General features: G+C 44.0%; 1 protein-coding gene across 9 annotated transcripts in view; it reads left to right on the top strand.

Annotated features, from left to right (window-relative positions):
* The window catches only part of AMBRA1 (autophagy and beclin 1 regulator 1), a 172,257-nt gene that overhangs the window by 134,349 nt on the left and 14,115 nt on the right, over positions 1-23,793 (top strand). For all 9 annotated transcript variants that reach the window (XM_019656468.1, XM_019656469.1, XM_019656467.1 and 6 more), the window contains 3 exons: positions 8,095-8,283; positions 9,137-9,291; positions 22,363-22,502. In XM_019656468.1, the coding sequence (XP_019512013.1) occupies positions 8,095-8,283; positions 9,137-9,291; positions 22,363-22,502 (484 nt within the window). The remainder of the gene's footprint in view (positions 1-8,094; positions 8,284-9,136; positions 9,292-22,362; positions 22,503-23,793) is intronic.

The raw sequence follows: 23,793 nt of genomic DNA, 5'->3' as shown, positions 1-23,793 counted from the left end.
TTGTAATAGATATGTATGATATTGGGGGGAAATGGGGTGGCGGATTGGGGGAGTGGGGTTATCACTTCGAGGGGTAAAAAGTATAACTATTGCACTGTGTTGTACAGCTGGAACTATTTCTAAAAAATGTGTATTTCACAATAAAAAATAATTAAAAAAAGAATATTATATGTTCAAGTTTATATAAGCAAATGTATGTTTTTCCACCTTCTATTTAACCCAAATGGTAGCATGTTGTGCATGCTTCTTTGTGCACTTTGCTTTCTTTACTTTACAATATATCTTGATCTTTCCATATTAGTGTATAAAGAGTTTACTTGTTCTTTTTAAATAACTGCCTATTATTCCATTGTCCAAAGGTACCGTCATTTTTTAACCAGTCTTCTGATGAGGGACTTTTAAATTACTTTCAGTTTCTTGTTATACAAACCATGATGCAGTTTGTCATTTTGCACTAGTGCAAGTACATCTATAGGATAAATTCCTAGAAATGGAGTTGTAGGGAGGAAGAGTGTGTACATTATGATCTTGGAAGATACTGCTAAATCACGCTCAACAGGGGTAATTCCAATTTATACTCCCACCTGCAGTTTGTGAGTGCTCGTTTCTCTAAACTCTTGCTTGTAGAATGTGCTGTCATATTTTTGGAGATTTGAAAATCTGATAGATAAAAAAAATAGAGTGTAGGTATTTTAAATTTGTATTTCTCATATTAGAAACCAGGTTGTGTGCTTCTTTATACACTGAGCCACACGTGTTTCCGTTTCTTGACCTGTCCCCTTGCTTTCTTTACCTGTTTTTCTATTGTGTTGCTGGTCTTTTCCTTATCCATTTTATAGGAGCGCTTTATAAATCAGAAAATTAAGTTATAATAGGAGTTTCCTAGTTGTCATTTGTCTTTTGACTTTGCTGAAGGTTATTTTTTCATAGAACTTATTTTAAGTAGTCAGAATTATCCAACTTTCCTTTTATGGTTCTTGATTTTGTGTCATCATTAGGAAGATCAGTTAGTACTTTCATGGTTTAGGTTTTTACCTTTAAATCTTTGATTTGCTAGGAAATTTAACGTAGACCCGAAGAAGCAGAGCGTGGTCCAACTATTCCCCCATATGGCTACTCATTTGTCCCACCTAATTTGTAGAATAATCCATTTGCCCCTATTGATTTGAGATGTCCCTCTCATCCTGCTAATAATTTCCTGTGTGTATTTAGATGTATTTCTAGGCTGTTTTGTCCCAGTGATCTGTCTGATATTCATCTGAGAGGACCATATCAGTTTAAACTTTGAGGCTTTGTTTTAGAATCTGGTAGGACTAGTTCTCTGCGTTATTTATTATTATTTTTTTTAAAGATTTTTATTGGGGAATTGGGGGATGGGAACAGCGCTGGGGAATTGGGGAGGGGGAACAGACAAGTTGTTATCCTTTTGTTCTTCAGTCTAGTTGTGGAGGACATTGCTTCACTGGCCCAAGCTTGCACCATCATTGCGCTCTTCCCAGGCAAGGCAGATCAGTCGCCGGCTTCTGGACAGCCACTCACTGCGGCTGCTGCCTGCTCACGCTGGCTGCTGGCTACACATGGTAGCCCATGGCAACCCACTGCAGCAGGGGCTGCAGGCTACGCCCTCGCTGGTGGCTCACGGCAGCCCAGCTCCAGGTTGAGCTGTTGTTCAGCATCTTAGCTATAGAGGGCAGTGTCAGTGGCCCTCTTGTGGGATCCAAACCGAGGCCCTGCTGCTCAGAGCTGGCTTCCCAAGCCAGCTCTTAACCAACGCGCCACTCGGCCAGCCCATAAGCTTGTTTATAAAATCCTACTGTCTCACTGAATTTGTGTGCTAATCATTGTTACTCAGTTAAACCTCACTGGTTTTCTAGGTGTTACTAATAAATAGTGGTAATTTTACCTCCTCCACGCCAAGGTTTGCCCCTGTTGTTTCTTTCTCTTGTCTAAATGCACTGGCTGCTGCCACCAGAACAATGTTAAATAATAGCTAGCATCCTCATATTGTTCCTGGCTTCAGTGGGAAAACGTCTAGCTTTTCCCCCGTAAGCGTATTGCTGACTTTGGGGTTCAACTAGAAATAGTTTATCATTTTAAGGAAGTCATCTCGTCCTATTTTACTGACAGTTTTTATCAAGAATAGATATTAAATTTAGTCATGATTTTTCTGCATCTAGAAAGATGATCATATATTTTTTTCTCTCCTTTGATCTAATAATATGATCATTATGTTAATAGATTCCGTACTATTGAACTTATCTTTAGAATTCTTTGAATAAACCCTACCTGGTTCATGATATATTCTTTAATGTTAAATTTCTTTCATGTAGCTTGCTAATACTTTTTAAAATTGATATTTGTGAGATGGACCTGTCCTTTCCTTGTTTATAAACTCTATAGGTTTGGGTATCAATGTTATGCTTATGTTATAATTTGGAGGTATTTCTTCTTTTTCTTTGTCTGGAACAGTAGAAATAGTATTGGAATTACTTGCATTTTTATACAAAGGTCTAGGCCTGATGCTTTTTTTCTCTCTCTCTTTTTTTCCCGCATGCGTAGGGAGAGGTAGTTCTTTGATAACTTTCCCTGTCTCTTGTCCTGTGATGGTTAATCACATGAACTCTTGAGTTACACTGTCGAGGTTCAGATTCCTGCTCAGCCACCTTCTAGCGGTGTGATCTTGGTACTTAATCTCTCTGCACCTTAGTTTCCTTGTCTATAAAATGAGGATTATAATAGCACAGACCTCATCGGATTGTTATAAGAATTAAATTAGTGTAAGCACTTTGAACAGTACTTGGCATTTACTATGGTAAATGGTCAATCACTGTCAGCTGTTTTTATCAAGTCTTTTTCTTGGAAATTGCACTGTGATTCTTTGAGAGTGTGGCCATAATTCTAAAGTCACACCTGCCCCCTTTTTCTGGACTCTGAGAAACCTATTTTTCATCTATGGAGGATTGTGTTCATGTAAACAAGATAGTTGCTCCCTTAACTTGTTATCTCATCTGTAATAGGCTTCTGATCCTTCTTAAGCATGTTGTTTGTACCCAGTTGAAGATCATTTTCCTTGAAAGAAAAATAAAATATTCAGAAGAATAAAGGCATTGGACATGTTGCTAGCATAACTCACAAGGCCCTTTCGGATGCCCTTAACATTTTTTGTACAAGCCTCAACTCGTTCCGACTACAACTTTCTATCATTCTCCTGTGTTCCTTCTCACATCTTTTGATCATGGCTCTTGTAAACCCTGAGCTAATGATCAGAGAGGATCATGTGCAACCAGACTGACTTGTTTAGTTTGGCTGACCTTTCTCCCTCATTTAAATCATGTGTGGTGTTCGAATTCTGCTTTTATAAGTGCCCTATTTTTCCTCGAGTTTTGACCTTGGGAAAAACCTATATTCTGGAAGTGTAGGGCACATATATCTGATGACAGCCAATGTTCCTTTTCATGATATTACCCTCTGGAATGATAGTCACTTTTATAATACCTGAGGTTCTTGTCATTAACTCTTAACTAATTGTGTTTCCTGGTTGGTCTGTATAGTCTAGTTACAATTTTGATCTTCACTTTTGATGGAGTCAGCTGTCAGCTGAGCATGGCTGGGTCTCTGCTTTTGCTGTAAGATTCATTCCTAAATGTTACATACTTCCCAGTGGTGTGTAGCCTTTGGCTTTGACACAGCCCATGCCCGGGATCCACTGGTCCTGAGTTTTACTCATATGTTCAGCAGCCACTATTTTGCTGATGATCTGACATATCTGAATTGCATTTAACAGTTTTGTGGAGTTAGGCTAAAGATTCTTGCCACCTGTTTCAGTTGGGATGCAGGATCAATGAATTACTATGTGTAAAGAGTTTAGAAAGCTTGTGGATAACGACTCAAATGTATAATTTGGAAACCACTTTCATGAAAAAAAGGAGCTCATTAGATTCACTGTGAATTACACTTTTTTTTTTTAAGATTTTATTGGGGAATTGGGGGAGGGAAACAGTGTTGGGGAATCGGGAAGAGGAACAGACAAGTTGTTCTTTTGTTTTTCAGTCTAGTCGCGGAGGACGTTGCTTCACTGGCCCATGTTGATATTATCATTGCGCTCTTCCTGGGTGAGACAGTTAGTTGCTCGCCAGCCATTGGATGGCTGCTCATGGCAGCTCATGAAAGCTCATGCCCACTGCCGGCCAGCCCCACTGCAGCCTATGCTGTCACTGGTGACTCACAGCAGCCCAGCTCCAGGTCCAGAGCTGTTGTTCACCACCTTAGCTGTAGAGGGCGCAGATCACTAGCCCTCATATGTGGGATCCAGACCGAGGCCCTGCTGCTCAGAGCTGGCGTCCCAAGCCAACTCCTAACCAACACACCACTCGGCTGGCCCTGAATTACACTTTTTAAAAGTAAACTCTTACTAGTTGAATAGCATTGGTCACTTTGGGGAGTGTGTATAAGTCACCCAGAGCTCTGTTTAGGTCTTATTCTGAAAGCTGAGGGGCTCGGAGATAGCCAAAAGGAAGTTTTCCTGCTAATTTAAACCCCTTTGGGTTTTCCAAATTGGTATTTCATGCATCTGCAAAAGCAGTGCAACTGCTAATCACTCCCATGGCCTCATCTGCCCAGCCAGCAACAGGCTACACATCGATCTTTGTACAAGGTGTTTGTTTATAATTTATGGCACTGATAGGAAGGCAGAGCCATCTGCTCCTCCAGGCATCAGTATTTCTAAACCCTCCCATTCCCTGCTAGGGCATTTTCCTTAGAAATCATTTATAATTAGGAGATTACATTGCAGAGTTTGGAACATGGCTTCCTGCTGTCTTCTGCATGATTTTTTCTCCCCCTGGAGGTGCCCCCTGAAGCTCTTAAGCAGTTTTGATTTGAAAAATCCTTTCTTGCCTAACCTTTATTTCCATTCTGTGCTGCACAGCTAACTGCCCCATCATCATTCCTCGCATGTGTTTTGCTTTTAAGTGCAGGACAGGTTGCTGGAGCTACAGCTCAGGGATCAAGAACTGTTAATAAGGCGGCAGTTTTCAAGTGTGGCCTTAAATCAGCAGCACCAGAGACACCTGGGAACTAGTTAGAAATGCAAATTCTCAGGCCCTGTCCTGACACTGTTTTGTTAGTAAACCCTTCATGTGATTCTGATGACACTGTGTTGTTAATAAGCCCTCCATGTGCTTCTGATGTCCGCTAACACTTGCGAACCGCTATGGCAAGGCAAAGAGTTCTAGTGGCACATGGGTTGCCAGTGTCTTAGGCTATATTTCACTTCACCTTTCTCTATACCTGATTATATTATTGTTGAGTCCAAAAAGGATGAGTTGTCCTTCTCACTAGTGCATTACTTTCTTATGGCCCCAGAAAACTAATAACAGAGATCCAAGAAATCTCTCCCTGTATAAATTAACTCATCAAAATTTCAGCCTTCTGAGAAGATGCATGAGTGAACTGAAGCAGTGACCACTCACCATTGTAATTGAACATTTCCATTTCCATGTGGGAAATTAATAGACAACAAGCAGCAAATGTAAGTTGCTAATTGGCGCTTTGAAACAAAGATGAAATTGTAAACACACCACCCAGTGCTCGCCGAAATGAAGCTACCAAATCACTGCGCGCCTACCACAGCCCTTCATTAGGGTAGATCACTCACTGCACAGTTCCTGAAGCGGAACATGGGGCTGGAGAAGCTCTGCTTTAATTTCCAGCATTCTCTTTTCATTCGTTATTTGCAAATCTGCCTCTGAGCTCACAGCCGTAATGGGGAGCGGTGGTAAAATTGGATGGAATTGCAGGGAGGGGACAGAATCTGTGAGATGGCCATTGACTTGGAATCATCATCATGTAGTGCAAACACAAACAGAGTGGCTTGGATTTGAGGCTGACAAAATGCTTTTTGTCTGTATGCCCAGTTTTTCAGGGGCTTAGAGCCAAGCTTTCCAGAAGAAGGAAAACCTTACTTGTACTCTCCTCCCCACCACCGGCTCCTCTTAGAAATTAATATGGCAGTAAGCAATTTAATGCTTCTTTTATGTTGATGGTGCCTTTTGAGGGTTATCATAGGCTCTGTATGTTTGACTGAATTGCATGTTAACACATATGAGCTAGATCTATGTAATAGCAAGACAGAAAAGCTTACTTTCGTAAAATACCCACCATGCATTTTTGAGACATTAAATGTGGATAAAATAGTAACTGCAAAGCTGTCTCAAAGTTCACAGAGTCCTATCTCCTTACGTATTTATTTTCATTTCTTAATATTTATGATTTTTTTTTACTTTATTTCTCTCCCTGCCTTGGATGGTCTGAATTGTCAGTTTTTTATCTTTCTAAGGTTTGTACCAACTTCATGGTTAGAAAACCAAGATGGGCTCACTCCTGAAGCTTCCCCCAGTTCCTCTGGTTCTGTATCCCCAAATGGAATCATGTGTCAATCCAGGGAAGGAGGAGGAGAGTGTCATCTTTTTGGCAACAGGCTTGGGACCCTGAGTAAGGAGCAGACAGTCTCAGTGCTAACGAGATAAATCTAGCCATGACGGCTAGAGCAGATGGCGGTTTGGAAGTGGAGCGGTACAGAGCCCTAATGGCGGTGGCAATGAGGATTTGGATGTCATTATTTTATTAGTTAGCAAACAGAATCATCCTTGTGGTCCCTCCTTGGTTGTATGCGTAATGGTGCTGTTGGTGTCAGCCCCCGGGAGTTGGCACAATAGCCTAATCAATGTGTTCTAATGTCTGTTTTGATCTACTCTGTCATCTTTGTAGCTTCATTAGCAACACACAGGAAAAGGGGGGTGAATATTGAGTTTTAGAAATCACTCTTGAGTCCCTGAACCCACAAGCTTCAAGACCCCTAAAAAGCAGGTCTTTGTTTTGTTTTCCTTAAGGTTATTTCCTGGGGAAACATGCCCTTGACCTCCCATGTCATGCCTTTTGGCTTACTGGAGGAGATCACCTGGAATCTGGTGAGGGCAGCTGAGCTTGGCTTTTTTTTTCTCTTTTAACCATAATGCTTCTGATAGTGGACATCCAGGTAATCTTCAAATAAGAGGAGTCAGTTCTCTTCGCATGTACATATAAAGTAGATCTAAATGAGACAAAGCCCAGAGCAGCTTGGTCCCTGTGCATGTGTTGTGCTGTTCTGCTTGTGCCCATGATGTGGACAGTCTGGTTCCAGACTCACATCAAGGGTAAGTGACTTCCTTCTGGCAGGGAATTGCACAGTGGGCCTTGGAGAGGGACTCAAATGGAAACCGAAACAAAGCCTGCAGGCACAGTCCCAGTTCACGGGAAGCAGATTCCGTCCACCGACAGACATTCCTCCACCCTGCACCCCACTCCCTCGTGCTAAGCCTGCTGCCTAGCTGGCTTAATTCTCAGTAACTGCCAAGTGCAGATGGGGCTGCCTGTGGACATTGGCTTATGGTATGGAAAAAGCATAGAGCATAGTGAGAAATGGAGAGTTCCAGCCATTCATTCAGGGCTAGCTAGGCTCTGTTTCTCTTTAGCCTGTCTTGTGGAGTAAGGGATTAGTATTAGCAAGGAACTGTCCAGAAGATTGATGTCTCTAAATGTTCCACTTCTTTTAAATAAGAAATTAAGACTCAAATTTGTGGAATGACTTCGTTCTTCAAGGTCACAAAGCAGGTGCAGAGTAGGAGTCGGGCCCCAAGGAAGCTTTACCTGTGTTACCCTTCTTCTTGGAACCAGTAGGTTTCCATTTTCATTCATCTTAGTTTTGATCTTATGGACAGTAACAGCTGTTTAGTAGCTCTCCAGGAACAATTTATAACTTTTTTCTTATCTAATCTCTCAAATGATGTTTCCTAAGTGTGAACTGAGACTCAGCAGGTGGTTGCTGTCACGTTGACTATCTCTAGTTTCCTATTAAAAAAAAGTGGTAGAAGAGACATATCTTCCCTCTCTCTTGTATTGCTTGTTCCATGGCATTTTAGTTGGACAATGCAGCCTTTAGCATTTCTAGAGAGGGTTCAGGCCCTTAGGAAGGCCCCCAAACTTCTTGGCCTAGAATTTTTCACACCATCAACTTTTGAACTTTCTTACCCTCTTTTCTTTCTTTGTCTGATGCAGCCTCCGTGAATGTGCTGGTGCAGAACTGCAAAATCTACAATGATGCCAGCTGTGACATTTCTGCAGATGGCCAGCTCCTGGCAGCTTTCATCCCTAGCAGCCAAAGGGGCTTTCCTGATGAAGGCATCCTGGCAGTGTACTCCCTGGCCCCCCACAACTTGGGTGAAATGCTGTACACCAAGCGATTTGGTAAGGGATAGGAAGCCCAACCTGTGACAGAGGGACACTGGTACCTTGGCATGGTCATTCCTAGGTGAGGCATGGCTTAGGTGGGAGTAATGGTCACACACTGCCCCTGCATCAGTGGGGCACAGACGAGAGGAAGATTGCTTTACAGGAATCCTGGCTGGTAGCACTGCAGAAGAATGTCAGAATAAGAGTCCTCCCCATCACACTAGCATCACCGATGTGCTCCTGTTGTGATGGCCAGGAATAAGGGTGGAGCTTTGGTCATGGATCGGGGAAGTGGGCACACTCATAAGCTGTAAGGCAATTGGGCACTGTGTATTAAAAGCCCTCAAAATGTATGTTCCCTTTGATTCAGCAATCTCACTTCTAAGGAAATAATCCAAAAAACTATACAAAGATTTATATACAACGATGTTCCCAGTACTGTTGTTTATCATAGAGAAAAATGTCAAATTGGAAAGAATTGCTTAAATAAGTGTCGGTGTATTGATAGAACAGAATCCATTTGCCCTTTAAAATGTTCTTATAGAATATTTAATGGGAGGAAATGTTCATAATGTGTGAAGTGAAAAAAGTAGATTTCAAAAAGTAGATTTACAGTATGATACCAATCTCAATGTGGTTCTATGATAGTAATGGTTAACATTTATTAAGTACTTTCTATATGTCAGACACTGTACTCACTACTTGACCTGCCTTCTCATTATACTCCTCACTACAGTCCTAGGAGATAACCCCAGGATGACCAAACGAAGATGTAGAGTGAAGAGAAGAGAAAAGACTAAGAGGAAAAATTATGTCCTTGTTATAGCAAGAACTCTGGGAAATGTCTCTCTCTTCTCTTGGCCCTCAGGTCCCAATGCCATTTCGGTGAGCCTGTCCCCAATGGGCCGATATGTAATGGTGGGCCTGGCCTCACGAAGGATCCTGCTGCACCCTTCCACAGAGCACATGGTGGCCCAGGTCTTCAGGCTGCAACAGGCCCATGGTGGCGAGACCTCCATGAGGGTGAGTGTCACTGCTTGTGCCTCCGCTCTATGACAACTCTCCCAGACTTGGTAGGGTCATGAAGGACAATGGGGTGATCTCCCAGCCAGGACCAGAGACATCACATTTATATGGAATAAGGAAAGACTCCAGTCTGGCCCACCCATGACCAGCAAGCTTTACTTTTGGAAGTTCTGGACTATTAAAAGGCAGGGGCTTTCTTACAGCCTAGATCAGGGGTCGGCAAGTTTTTGAGATGGAACGTACCCAAAGAGCCGCATGTGGCTCGTGAGCTGCAGTTTGCCACCCCTGGCCTAGATCATGAGCTGGGTTCCCCAGAGGCCCGAAAGGATCTTTGGATAAAGACCAGACTGAATATTCCCTTACCGCAACATGAGACCTTTAGTCTGGAGATACAGAAAGAGCGCAATGAAATATTTATGCTTATTTTTTAAAAATTGTTTTAAGAAAGCAAGCTATAAAAAGAGATAGTATACTATGAAACGTTCTTTCCTGTCAGTTGTAATCATGATGGAAGATGAGGACTTTGGGCAGCTGCTGTGCTCTTAACTGTCCTGTCCACTTCACAAGCAGAGAAAGGTCCTATTAGGAATCCTTTCTTGGCCAAAGCGGACCTCTTGTATTGCCATGAAAGCCTGCTGGGTATTGTGGGCTCAGCGGCCTTCTGGACTTAGCTAGCCTAGTTTCTGACTGAGCTTCCCATATCCCTTGGGAGTTCATTTGACCAGGGTTTTGTCAGGGGGAGTCAAGCATTTGAACAGTTCTCTAATTAAATGGTATTTAAGCTCTATCTCAAGCTAAGAACCTGTGAATTCCCTTAGCACTTTGTGCTGTGCCATTTATAGTTTTATGCACTTGCTTATGTGTTGTTTTGTGTTTTCTTTAGCTGTGTGGTGTGTGTGTGTTTAATCCACCCAATTAGGTTTAGTGTAAGCTCCTTAGGGGCGTATCTCCCAAGGCCCTCATTTAGTGCTATACATGTGGATGCTTATTGAATGCCTGCAATGGGAAGCATTTGTTGTAAAGAAAAAACTAGAGCTAGGAGCCATTTTATGCAAAGTGACAGAAAGTAGGTGGCCTGGTGCCGTGTCTCCATCCTCTTCTCCCTCCTGTCTCCTACAGGGACTCTCTATCCAACTCTACTGAACCACTTTCCAAACCCACCTGCCCACAAGCTCTTCCCCTTCTGTGGAACCTTCCTAAACAGAATTGATCACTCTTTGTGCCACCACTGTACCTAGCAGATGCGCTCATGTTAACCCTCATCACACCATACTGCAGTTCTTTCTTTCCATGTCACTCGCCTGTCTTGGACTGTGAACTCCTGGAGTGCAGAGATCGTGTCTGTTTCATCTTTACAAAGTCCTAGTACCTAACAGGGAACCTGGCATTTAGGAGAAGCCAAATGAGTGAAAGAGAATCTCAAGAAAGTGTCCTCCTTATCATTTCTAGGTGGTAACTAGCAGAACCATTGACAGATGACATCATGCGCCACTATGCCTTTGAAAGGGTAGAAACAAGGCATTCTCTGCTCTTGACATCATAATGACAGGAAAGTTCTGATTCTTGGATTCCATCTGACTGGAGATATTTGACATTGAGTGATCAGGAGAGGACTTCATGGAAGTTCATCAAACCTATTTTCTTACTTAGATATTTGAGGATGGAAGTTGATTTTTAGTTTAAATATTCTTATTTTGCCTATCTTAATCAGATTTGGATGGTAGAAATACCTGGTATCTGCTTTTTACCACCTAGACTCCTGGTCCCAACAGCTGTTCTTCTAACCCTTTCTGCCTAATTATGGAATAATTGCTCATAATCATTAAGAGACAGGATCTGATTTCGTCAACACTAATGGACATCTCTTCCGGAAGCCAGGACTCCTGCCCAGCCTCTGGGCACAGCCTGCCAGCCCTGCATCCCAGCCAGGTTCCTCTTGCCCATAAGTAGCCAGAAATATCTGGCTAAGGGCAGACAGCTACGGGGTGGGATCTAAGAGGTCGTCACATGTGGGCCTGGCAGCTCAGGGAGTGCAGTGGGAGAAGTCTGAGGAGACGTGGTAATTCACTGCTGTCCTGCTAAGGGGCTCAAGGCAACTAGCCAGCTGCCACACGCTGCCTCGTGACAAGAGCTATTTTTCAGGCCTCCCAGGGAGGCTTTTTTGATTCTCAATAGGCACCATCTGCTACTTAGGAGAAGGAGCTGAAGTAAGGAGAAAGCTCCCATTTGGGAAGTGTTCCTGTCACCCAAGAGACAGGATCCAGGTTTCTCTACAAGGTTTTGCTCACCATGTCCACCCGGTCTGACTTTAAACCCCCGTACTACAGAAAGGTTTCTGGTTTTCCAGGTCTTGGTTGCCCCTTACATCCAAAGGGAACAAAGCACTCAGCAAATGTCCCTGAATTCAGTCATTGGTGGAAGGGAAGACACCAGCTTTTTTGGATAGCTGTGCTGTATTACCGTTTAAGGCAAGAAGTGCATTTTTGTCTGAGAACAGGGAGCAAGGGTTTAATGGGACAGTAGAGCATCTCCCTCTTTGCACAGGTAAGTATAGGTGGGTGTCTCCATCTGTAATGTCAAGCTCTGTCCTTGAAGGAATGCTTTTGTGGGTAACGGGCTTGTCCTAGAGCTTCTCTACCCAGAATTCCCCTTCTCTTTGGTGTTACCTCTTGGAATTCACTATGATAATGTTCAGAGAGGTGAGCTTATTGAGCCAACAAACATTCCCAAGAGAGCATCCTCCAGAGCATTGACTTATTTCAGTTCCCACTAAGTGACGTCTCTCCCCAAGAGATAATCTCTTACACTATCCCATGTGAAAACTCTTCTGAAAATGAATTGCTAATTGCTCTTAGTCTCGGTGCACTTATTCTAAGCAGCCCTTCAGACCTCTGAATTAGCTTCTCAAACTGTTACTTGGACAACCCTACATTAGAATACATGGGGCCCTTGTTAAAATACAGACCCCCCTTCAGACCTAAATTCAAAATAAGAATGGGGTGAGAAAATTGGTAAAACAGGCTTTCCAGGTTATTCCGATATGCACTTGAGTTTGAGAACTACTGTTCTTAATGACTCTTCATTTTAGGTTTCTGCCTTCAGCCTCCTCAGCAAGGCAGACACAGTCTCAGGTTTACTTCTTAAGGTTGTATGCATGGTGCTTTGATATCACCTTTGCTAATTTTGTTGCAGGCACTCGCATTTATGTTCAGTTTCCTACCAAACTCTCGGCTTTTCGCCTGTCTGCGGTTCACCTCCCATCTTTTCTCAGCCGGTGTTGCTTTCCAGGGTTCTCCCTTGAGTAGCCCTGTGCTGGATTCTTTTCTTCCCCATTTTGAGTCATTTTAATTTTTATCCTTATTTCTAGGATCCTCTTGGTATTTCCCTTCTCTGCTTACTGAGGTTAGTCTTCCTAATTTTAGTATTGGCAAGTCATGAAAAACAAGACGAGACACATATTTAACTCCCTTCCCTCTGTCCATTCGAGGCACCCTCAGACTGGATGAGCTGCGCTCTGTGAGTCAGGGTCTTATTTTCTGTCTGACTCATAGTTGAGCCAGGAACAGTGTTCTCTTCATTTGTTTTGTTTTTAAGTTGGGCATTTAGAGATTGCTGAGCTAAAGTTTTGCTAAATTCTCAAAACACTAAACTGCATGTGTTTTCTCTCTGCTTTCATTTTCTAATTGGAACAAGGCACAATATAACAGAAAACTGCAATTAATTTTCTAAAATAGTGGCAACTTGTACATTATAATAACTTAGGTTGTAACCAAGTGCAAGCATAATAACAGAAATTCTTGATGAAACCAGAAATAGTCGTATACCAAACTGTTCTTCTAGTTTCTATCAGTAATAAGTGCTGTTTTACCTAAGAACGGAGGCAAAGTCAGCAAGGAGGAGTGTGCTCGGCCATCTTGAGCTAGAGAACAAGAATAAGGACTAGCACTTTCACCTGGGGAATTAGGTGGTGTGCACTCTTTCTCCCAGATGCCCGTAGACCATTCCCCCAACAGGTGGGGGTTGTAGGCATATATATAAGTGGTTTTAAATAAGTGGTTTTAAAACTGAAAAGGGATCCTCATTGCATGATCGCTGCGGATCCTAGAGACGCTGGTTGCTTGATTTGCTTTTCTCTCTGGTCACTTTAGTGGCAGAGTGATGAGCAAGGACAGTTCCTTTGACTTGGGTGAGAGCAGCAGCTCTGGGACAGAAAGCAGTTAGCGCTCCTCCCGTGGGACAGCATTGTGCACTTTCAGGCAAAGCCTCGGATGCTGAAGGGTCAGCTTGGTGGAAAGCTTTTTCTTTGTGGCTATGTGGTAAACCTACTTGAGTGTGGAGCGACTGTGACCTAAGGCACATCAGTAGTTTGGAGTGGATGTTGGAAAAAGAGCCTGGCCTCCCCTCCCCTCTTCTCCTCCATGGGCTGGGCAAGGAGGTGCACAGGTAAGTAAGCCTCTCTCTCCTCTCCCCACCTCATCTTGTTCACTCCCCCCTCGTTCCCTCCTTGACCCTGAGACGTCTGCTTTTCAGTGCGGACTGTCCCCATGTCTGTCTTCTCCCTCTAGAGCTCTAGCTCCAGAGATGGGCACCTCTCTCATCCTCAACAGGTCTTAGGCAGCAGGGAAGGCAGGCAGATTTGGTACATTTTTTTACAGACCAACAACCTACACATGTCTAACTGGGCTGTATTTCTCGATGTATATTCCCCTGCAAACCCATCAGCCTCCCTGGAGAACTTAATAGAAGTGCAGCTGAGACCCACCTGAGACCTGCCAAATCGGAAGCTCTGGGAGTGAGGTCCAGCCATCTTGTTTTCCCAAGCCCTCCAGGTGACTGCTCATTCAGTCAAGACTGAGAACAAATCACTGACTGCCTGGGGATGCTAGTTATTATAGACCTCACCTGTCAGCAGCTTTATCCTTTTCTTTTTTGCCCTCACATGTCTCTGGAGCCTCATCTGGTTTCCCTCTCTGGTTCCTAGTAACCAGATCTTTCAGATACTTCCAGGAAGTCAAGAGATATAATCATGAGGACCTCCTGCCCTGAGGATTTGAAGCATTCAGGATCATGCTAGCAGCATCCTGGTGATGGTACTTGAAGAACTAATACTGTGCGGCGTCTTTCCAATTTTGATTAAAATTTTTAACCTGCCCACAGTTGAGTTTTAACTGCTCAGGCTTTTAACTGCAAGCTCGTGCTTGTTTGCCCGTGTGTTACAGGATACAGAGATGCTCTGGCTTAAAAAGTGAGAAGTGACTTCTTTCTCTTTCTCTCCAGGCCCTTGCCCATCTGAAGGAGTGTTTTTTGAGTTCTTTTTTCTGCCACTGAACTCACCGTTATCCTTGGATGGGAGGCGTCACTGGGATACCCATTAGTGGGTATCTTAGTGTCATCCTAGTTATAAAGAAACATTAGATGGCTTGCTTTCTTTTATACCATTTCACAGCTATCTTCGCAGAGCCTAGTAATGACTGATTATTATTATTAAAAGTTCATTAAAATGAACCACAGAAAGGACTTGGGATCCAGAATGCTCAAACTAGTCATAATAGTAGCTTAGATGCTGGGTCAGGATGGTGTCCAGTACTGTCAGCAGTGACCAGTGTTTATGTAACTAACACGTAGGCTCTTTTGGCCTGTCCTAGAGTCATTCTTTAATATATCATCTTCACTGTGGCTCCCTCCTTGCCCTGAATTTAGCCTGTGATATAATCCAATCATCTATACTTCCCTAGGTTCTAAAAGCTTGATTTTCCAAGTGACCTGGATCTCTAGTTGAATCCAGAATATTCTCCAGAAATCTAAGGAAGCTGAACCTCGTAATCTTGCCCTGCCTTGGAAGTGGCAAATACCAAAAAGTTATTTTATTTTTGTATCCTGGAAGGGTACTATTTTTTCAAGGGAAGATTGGGATAAAAGAGAGACAGCTTTGTTGTCAGAAATGATTTACTCCTTCCTAAGACTTTGTCCTCATTAATTTTCTTAAAGCTGCCTGTCAGTTGATTAAAAGCTGCTTCCGCTGCAATTATCTTAAAGTTGACTTCTGAGATGTGGTACAAAGCATCTATCCTCAGAAAGTTCCTTTCTTCAGCACATTATAGGAAAGAGGGAGGGAGGTATGGGCGAAGTCAGGGATGTCTCAGATGCGATTTGACAGAGAAGGGAGGGGGCAAGATAAAAAAATTAAAAATAACGTTAGAGCTGCAGTCAAAGCCATTTGTTTAGGCAGATTTTTCCATGACAGATTCCTCCAACTCTGACGATTTCTTTCCTCCATGGTTTCTTAGTAAAGTGCAGTCTGTACTGCATTTTATTCTTTTCACTCAGCAAAAGTTTAATGAGCCCCTGCCGTGGGCCAGGGACATCGCTAGGTCTGAGAATACAGTGGACAAAGTGGGCTCGGTCCTGCTCTTTGAGCGCATACGTGGCAGATGACTGGCTTCTTCACTGACCTTTGCACTGCTGTCCCCAGCCCTCACTGTGCTTGGCACGCAGGAGGCACTCAGCATTTGTTCCAGGAATGTGTGTCGCTTTGAAACCTTACGTCAGCGGTTCTCAACCTGTGGGTTGAAACCCCTTTGGGGGTCGAACGACCCTTTCAAAGGGGTCGCCTAAGACCATTGGAAAACAAAGATATTTACATTACGATTCATAACAGTAGCAAAATTACAGTTATAGAGTAGCAACGAAAATAATTTTATGGTTGGGGGTCACCACAACATGAGGAACTGTATTAAGGGGTTGCAGCATTAGGAAGGTTGAGAACCGCTGCCTACGTGCTATGTATTTCCTGCACATACATGAACACACACTTCTACTTAACAAACACCACCATCGGTGTGCCTAGCATGTGACTCAGTAAACAGTGATTCAACAAAAGTATTAATGAGACAATCCTTATGAAAATAGGGAGTGCCTTGTTCATTTCCACAGTTGTGCCCAATATCAGTGACTTTTCTCAGGGTTCTAGTCCCAGCACTGAGACATGCTGAGAGATCCCCAGTAGATCGGTTCAAAAGTAAAAGGCAGGGACAGCCGAATGGCGCGATGGTTAAGAACTGGCTTGGGACACCAGACGGCCCCGGTTCGGATCCCACATATGAGGGCCAGTGACACTGCCCTCCACAGCTAAGATGCTGAACAACAGCTCAACCTGGAGCTGGGCTGCCGTGAGTCGCCGGCGACAGCATAGGCTGCAGCCCCTGTGGCAGTGGGTTGCCATGGGCTACCGTGTGTAGCCAGCAGCCAGCGTGAGCGGCCATCCAGAAGCCGGCAACTGATCTGCCTCGCCTGGGAAGAGTGCAATGATGGTGCCAACTTGGGCCAGTAAAGCAACGTCCTCCACAACTAGGCTGAAGCACAAAATGACAGCAACTTGTCTGTTCCCCTTCCCCAATTCCCCAGTGTTGTTCCCATCCCCCCAATTCCCCAATTTAAAAAAAAAAAAAGTAAAAGGCAAAATATTTTGTTTTCTCAATGTGTCCCCCATCCTGTAATTGTTCCAAAAAATATGGATCACCCAAAACATATTGAAATACATTAAAAGGCACTTTCTTTTATCAAAGGTGAATATCTAGAATAGCTACTCATTTGACTATTTGCTTTAAGATTTAGAAAGCCAAGGAAGTTCAGGAACTTGTGATATGCTGAGAGATGTGAGAACAGGAGAGAGTAATCATTTTAATTTCTGGGAGTTGCCGGGGCATTGAGTGCCTCTGTATTTCATTTAGCACAGAAGTAGACTCCTCAGCTGAAGTGATCTCTGGTTTGATCCTAATGGCCAGAAATGGCCGTTGCAAAGCATTAGGCTGATTGAAAAATAAAATTTTTGTCCTTTGCCTGTCCTTGGGACCTTTTTGAGAGGAACAAATGAATAAGACAAAACGTATAGGTCTCAGTAAATCACAAGAGTTTAGCTAGCAAAGACTTCAAGGCAGCCAATTATCAATAGCAGTAATGGGGCACAAATTCCAAAGAGTTAAGAAAAGGAGGTGTTTGCTCTTCCTTTCTGTTAGGGGAGCTTTGGTTTGGACAAGGCTAATCTAGGCAGATTTGCTCCTGCTGTCAGCTGAATAAAAAGGAGAGTTAGGTGATTTGGTATTCTGATTCTTGTTTTAAAATGACCACTTTAAAATCACCATTCTATGAGTTCTAAACTCCAAAATAGAACGTATAGAAGGCTTGGAGCCAGTAAAAGAAATTAAAGTTTCTGAGAAACAATCAGATTTTCGTAGAGGATGAAGACATGCCAATCATTCATGAATCTTAGCAAATCAACACTCAAGGAAGAAAAGGCGGACATAGTCTCCCTCCCCCTGCCTGCTCTGGGATGTGTGTATTTCTCAGCCTGTGACAAGATGTGTAGCCATCCATTTCCAATGGAAAGGTCAGCTGTCTCTTAGTATCTGCTTTTCATTGATTTTTCCCTCTTCACAGAGAGTTAATTCTCCTCTAGTAACCCTCTCTAAAAGCTTAAAGCTTCCCTTGATTCCCATCATTACCCTGAAGGCATTTCTCGCCCTCTCAGTTCTTTTTTTTCCTCACAGCCCCCTTGGCTTACATCTTCTCTCATGACCCTTCCAGCCTCAGTTTCCAGTTGTTCCCTTCTTCCAACCAGCTTCCATTCTCTTAGTTAAAACAAAGGAGATCTGCCAACTGCACAAGTGCACTCGACCACCGGACACCATGGCAGGGTTCCAGCTTTACAGATGAGATTCCCAAATGTAAACAAGATAACCACAAAGTTCTTTCTTTTAGCTTCTTATCTGGCCTGATCTGAGCAGTGCAGTTTGCTGCTTGGACGAATGGTCTGAGCTTTATTGACATGTGGTAAAAGAGAAAGTCTCATCTTGGTGAGGACAGCAATACATTTTTCCTCTTAATTTTAAAAGGATGGAGAGGAAGGTTTCCCACTGTGTTCCTCTGGCTGCCTCATTCTTTTCCTGTCTATCTTTGAACAAGAAACAAGACGCCTTTAGTTTTGATCTAGGAACTGTTTTCTTTTGCTCCTACTTCCTGTTCGAGTTTGAGGGATGGAGGGGCAGCGGGTACAAGAGATTGTCTTGGACCCCAGAAGTGGAAGGATCGTTATCTTCTCCTACATCCTTAGAACCATAAAGACCTTGGTGACCTGACTCATTCCCTATTGACGTGCTGATGGCATTGATTCTAAAAAGTTTGTTCTTTCCAGCATATTGATTCCAATTCCCTTCCTAGATGTTAGACAGAAATGAGAACAGTCTCTTTGGGGGGGGGGTTCTGTCACCATTTGTCATATGCCAGGGAACAGCTGCAGCTGAGACAGGTGAAACCAGGACTCTGCAGACATGAATCAGCAGCTGGGTTTTGTATCCAGCTCCACAAGAGGTCCCCAGGTCCTGATAATCCTCCTCCGGTGTAATGAAATTTGGTGTTATAGCTTCATGGGGTGTCACTTTTGTCAGAGAGAGAAAGGGATTTTTGGCAGGCCACCCAGCTTTGTCCTTAACATCCCATGGGGAGCTCAGGGCACCTGACTAGTGTAAAGGAAACCTTTACTTGAGATATATTTGATGTGCCTCAGGGCCAGATGTGTCCTTTACACTGTTTCAGATCTTACTTCTTGTCAGTGCTGATGAACTTTGGGTTTACAGAGCCAGGGCCAGACCCCACTGAAATCTGGGAGGAGACTCACTTAGCACCTAGTCACTGGGTTGGAAAGATTGATGGCCAAAACCACAAATGGTTAGGAGGTAGCCAGCGCTACTTAATCATCTGTCAGCATTGGGGAACTTGTTGCCCAGATACCATCTTGTCTTTAGGGCTAGTTGTGAGAAGTATTTCCCCCTCCGTGAGTTGCTTTGAGATCTGTTAAACTCCAGCCAGAGAAAAGACTGGAAAGTACATTTCCTAGTGGTTTTCAAAATGGGCCAGATTCTCATTCCTCTAGAGTCCTTTAGTTTCAGGCATGTGTGAAATAAGGAGTATTGGGCCAGATGACCTGGCAGGACCTATAAATCAGTGATCCCTACCTGTCCTCCACCCTCATCCCCTTTTCTCCCTGCTCCTCCTCGCCCTGTACGTTTTGCCCTCATCCCCCTCTTTCCCACCCCCACATTAGTGTGATAAGCAAGCAAGCGCTTATCAGGAATCCTAGAGACTGCTGATCTTCATGTGGCATTTCTGGCTTCCTGCCACAAAGCAGGATTTAGCCTAATACGCAAACACTGGAGGAGATGGGCACTTCGGAGCTGCCTTTGCAACATGTTTAAGGACTGGGGGCTTGGGGGTGGGGGCTGCCATACCCAGAGGACAGATCCATGCCCCGTGATTCCTAGACCATGGCGGTTGTGAAGATCTGTGCAGGAAGGTCTGGGGGCCTCAACTTTAATTACTTCTCTCCAATCCCTCCGACCTTGTCTCACCTAAGCTGGGTCATTTGTCATACTGGCCTCTTGAGGATTTGTCCCCAAAGCAAGTTCCTATACTTAGAAGCAGATTGATAGTATTTGCTTGTTAATCCCTCTGCAGCAACAAACTCTAAACAGTAAATTTGTGACATGTGAGAGGCTTGTTTACTTCTTTCCTGGTCTGGGACATTTCCAGAAAAGAGTTCTGTTATTCTTTTCTTTGAAACCCCCTTCAAAAAACTTAGTACAACCTCAAGCATCTGATTCACTAACCTTAACTATTCCCCTTCTTGCATCTCTGGCCCTTTCTGCCTCATTCCCTGCAATTATGAATTGCTGTGATTTTAGGGGAGAGGCTGTTATGAGGCCCAAGTAGAACTACCATAGTCCAAGACCAAGGCTATCCTCATCCACCCCTGCTGAAATGAACACCCATCCCTCCTTAATTCTGGGTGTACCCCACTCACACCCATACGACCTTTGGGGGAAGGAAAGATCAACAGATTAATGATTCCAGCCACAATTGTCAGATGACAACTACTTTGTCCTTGTAGTGTGTAGACTGAGTCCTGTTGAACCAATTGCCTACAGGTGGGACAGAAACTATTGATTACCTTCTGGAAAGGTGAAAACCTCTGTGAGAAAGGATGAAGGCACCACACCCCATCCCGATGGGAAGGAAAGGGTCGACAAGGTGCAAAGGGAGAAGTCTGGGGTGCCGTCGCCACGGACAGTCAGCAGTGAGGCTGGTGGAGGGCAGTGGCCATGCATTTGCCCAAGGCTCCTGCTGGATAGATACATGCAAGGAAGAGATTATCCAAAGGTCAAGCCACCATGTTCTAGATGACTAGTTTAGAAATTCACATATTCCGCTCAACTCTTTTTTTAGTACTCTCTTCAGTTAGACGAAAGATGTAAGGAGCCCTGGCCAACTCTTATATTTGGAGTTGAGTCAGACAGGAAGGGCATAGGAGGTTCTTAATGAAGCAGCTGTGGGGCAGTCTTATGCCTCAAACCAGAGCCAATTCCATGTCTATAAAAAACCTATTCACCCTCAGGACCATAGCAGGGCCATTCTGTCAGTGCGCCATTAGCTGCCTAGGCACATTTTCCAGCACCACAAAACCTGGAAATTTACCCATAGCAGGGCTCTTTGTGTGTGTCAGTACATTGAGAACACATGCTATTCTGGAGTCTGTCCTAGTAACAGCCTTTCAGACAGACACACAAGGCACATGAACGAGCATTCCCAAATCCAAGGTTTCTTATGACTTAAATTGTGTCAATTCAGTGGACCCCTGGCTCAATTTTTACTTATTTTCCCTTTTTTTTTTTTTTTTATGGTTTCTCATCAGGATAATCAGAAAAATAATTATCATACCACCCTAAGTTCATTTTTGGATATGACTTCCTAAATCACACTCTTCGTGTGGTCTGTTTTTTTTCTTCTTTTCTGTCAATCCTTATGAACAGGTAAAGACAAATGAAGTTCGTCCCTATTTTATAGATTAAAACCTAAGAGGGCTTAAAGGGGGAAATGTTATACTGACTAAAATTCCAGTTTACAGATTCTGGGCTTCCTGTCCTTTTCATAGGCCCTAACCCCAGATGCAGGTCCCTGGTAATAACAACAGTTATCATTTGTGAGGTTGCATCCTGCCAGGTGTTTTTTATACATCATTTCTTTTAATCTACCCAATTATTTGAATGTTGGTGCTGACTCTCTTTGAGATCTAGAGAAGTTGTTAGGCAGTGATGTCAGGATTCAAATCCGGGTCTTTCAAACTCTAAGGTCCATGTCCTACCTTCTTTCACTGCCCCGCCCCTATTTCCAACTAAAGTTGTTTCTGGAACATCATGTAGGTCAGTGGCCAAAGAGACTAAGGCTTTCTTTCACCTTCAACTCAAACCTTAGACATAGCTAAACTGCCTCCTGAGAAAACAGTAGCTTTGGAAAGACATAGACAGTTGAAAGGAGACTCTCTCTCCTTGAGAAATGGAAAGGATCTAGTTAATGGTGGTTGGTATAAGGTAGAAAGAAATGTGCCTGTGTGTTCAAGATTCCCTTCTGTCCTGCTTCCTACACCTATTGCACCTTTTCAGTTTCCTTAACAATAGCAGTTTTAACATTGCCTTTAATTAGATGAATTAATGTTCTCTGATGTTATCACCCCCTGCCTCCCACCCCCCTGTTACCTTCAGTTTTCCATTGCTGTGAGAGCGCTGTGATTTCCATGGTAACGGGACTCCCAGTCACGCTTGGCTGTCACTGGTTTGTCTGGTCAGAGGACAGTTAGAGGTGGTCCTTCTTAGTGAGCTGGTCTCGGAATGGGGCTTTCCAGGGGGCGACCTTAAAGCAGTGATGTAAGAGGTGCTAAAAGGCTGTAAGGGAACCACAACTCAGCTTCATGCAGAAAAGTCTGAGTATGCCGCTAGTATTTCTTGAAAGAATCCTAGCCTCATCTAAAGCAAGAGGGTCCCACGCTCCCCTCTGCCACCCCAAGTTCTCAGATACACAGTAGGAGTCATCCCGTTCCCAGCCTAACAATCTCCCTTCCTCCCTGTCTTTAACTTGCTTCAGGCCATAGAAGGGACTTATTTCACCCTGGATTTTGTTATTCTTGGTAACAGATTGTTTCTCCTCCCATTCTCTTTTCTTCCCTCTTTCTCCCCCACCCAGAGAGTTTTCAACGTCCTTTACCCCATGCCTGCTGACCAGCGGAGACATGTCAGCATCAACTCTGCCCGTTGGCTGCCTGAGCCCGGGCTCGGCCTGGCCTATGGCACCAACAAAGGAGACCTGGTGATCTGCCGACCAGAGTGAGTGGCTCGAGTGGGCGGCGGGGTGGGTGCAGAGGAGCCGTCTACATCTGACCACAGTGTGGCTCCAGCCGATGCGGTGGGGTCGTGCAGGTGGGAAGTCCACATCGTGCTAGAGCCTGCCTTACTCTCAGTGTCACTCCTTGGAGGGTCCTTTTCACTTAGAGGATGGTAGGGATAGTTCTTCATTCCAGAAATCTTCAAAAGACTGGTTTAGTTATGATGCCTTCCGACATCTAAGTCAGTATTTTTTGTTTGTTTGTTTTCCCTTCTTCTCTGGTTCCCTGGTGATAATAAAAGTTTCTCTACAGGCAGAAACATAGATATCAAAGATTCTTTTCTAAACGCTGTTTGAAAAATTCAACAGGTGGTCTTGGTTTTGTGTAAATTCCATAGACATTAACTTAAGAAATAAAATTGGAAATAGAGTATTGTTAAAGCCCTAATTTGTCAAGCCACTGATCTCTAACTGCCTAGCTCTGTCTGTATCCTGCCTCTTTTCCTTTCTGCTTGAGGCTCTGGCTCATAATAGTGAAGGCAGATTGAAGAGCTCAATTTAAAATCAAAATGATTATTACCCGGCTTGAGGTAGAGGGTCAGAGGGGAACAGGGAACCAAAGCATTTCTGTCTTAAGTCCTGATGACACCCCTTCACCTCCCTCTGGCTTTTTGGAGGCTAGAGGTCTCTTCAGGCATCTTTCATTCAAGACCCTGGGAGTCAGCCAGGTCTGTCATCAGCTTCCATACCCAGCCAGGTGGGGAGTGTAAAGCTGTGTGCTTCAGTGCAGATCAAGCTGATTGCTGTGTGGGCCGCTGCAGGGTTCCAGCCGACTAAATGCCACTTCTGCCTCCAGGCTGTCCTGACGCTGTCCTTCACTTGGTGCAGTCTCTCCAAGGGTGTTCTATAGATCAGTGGCACGGTGTGACTGCTGTATGGTCTCTGGCTACTGGGAGGGTGATTGGGCCCTTGGTGATTTTTCTTAGCGTGTGTATTTGGGTCAGTTCTTGTGACCTGGTAGGTGACTGGTGATTGAGCCCTTATTTGAACTAGGTCGCTGGCTCAGGAGAAAGAAAACCTGGTTCTAAGGGCAGCTCTTTCATTCCATCTGGAATTTTCAGAGCTGCTTCCAGAGAGACGCTGCTGTCTCAGCCTGACCTAGTCAAGCTCTCTTGGAGCTGGGAGACGGCTTGGTTCTGCCGGCGCTGCTCTCCTAGGGCTCTGTACTCAGAGAGCCCCTTTCACTAGCTCCTGTGCCTGGAACACAGCCTGCCTCATTCACGACTGTGCCAC

This window comes from Hipposideros armiger, unplaced genomic scaffold (genome assembly GCF_001890085.2).
Source record: "Hipposideros armiger isolate ML-2016 unplaced genomic scaffold, ASM189008v1 scaffold_258, whole genome shotgun sequence".
Lineage (NCBI taxonomy): Eukaryota > Metazoa > Chordata > Mammalia > Chiroptera > Hipposideridae > Hipposideros > Hipposideros armiger.
Note: the sequence above shows the minus strand (reverse complement) of the source record. Positions and strands in the feature narration are given on the sequence as shown.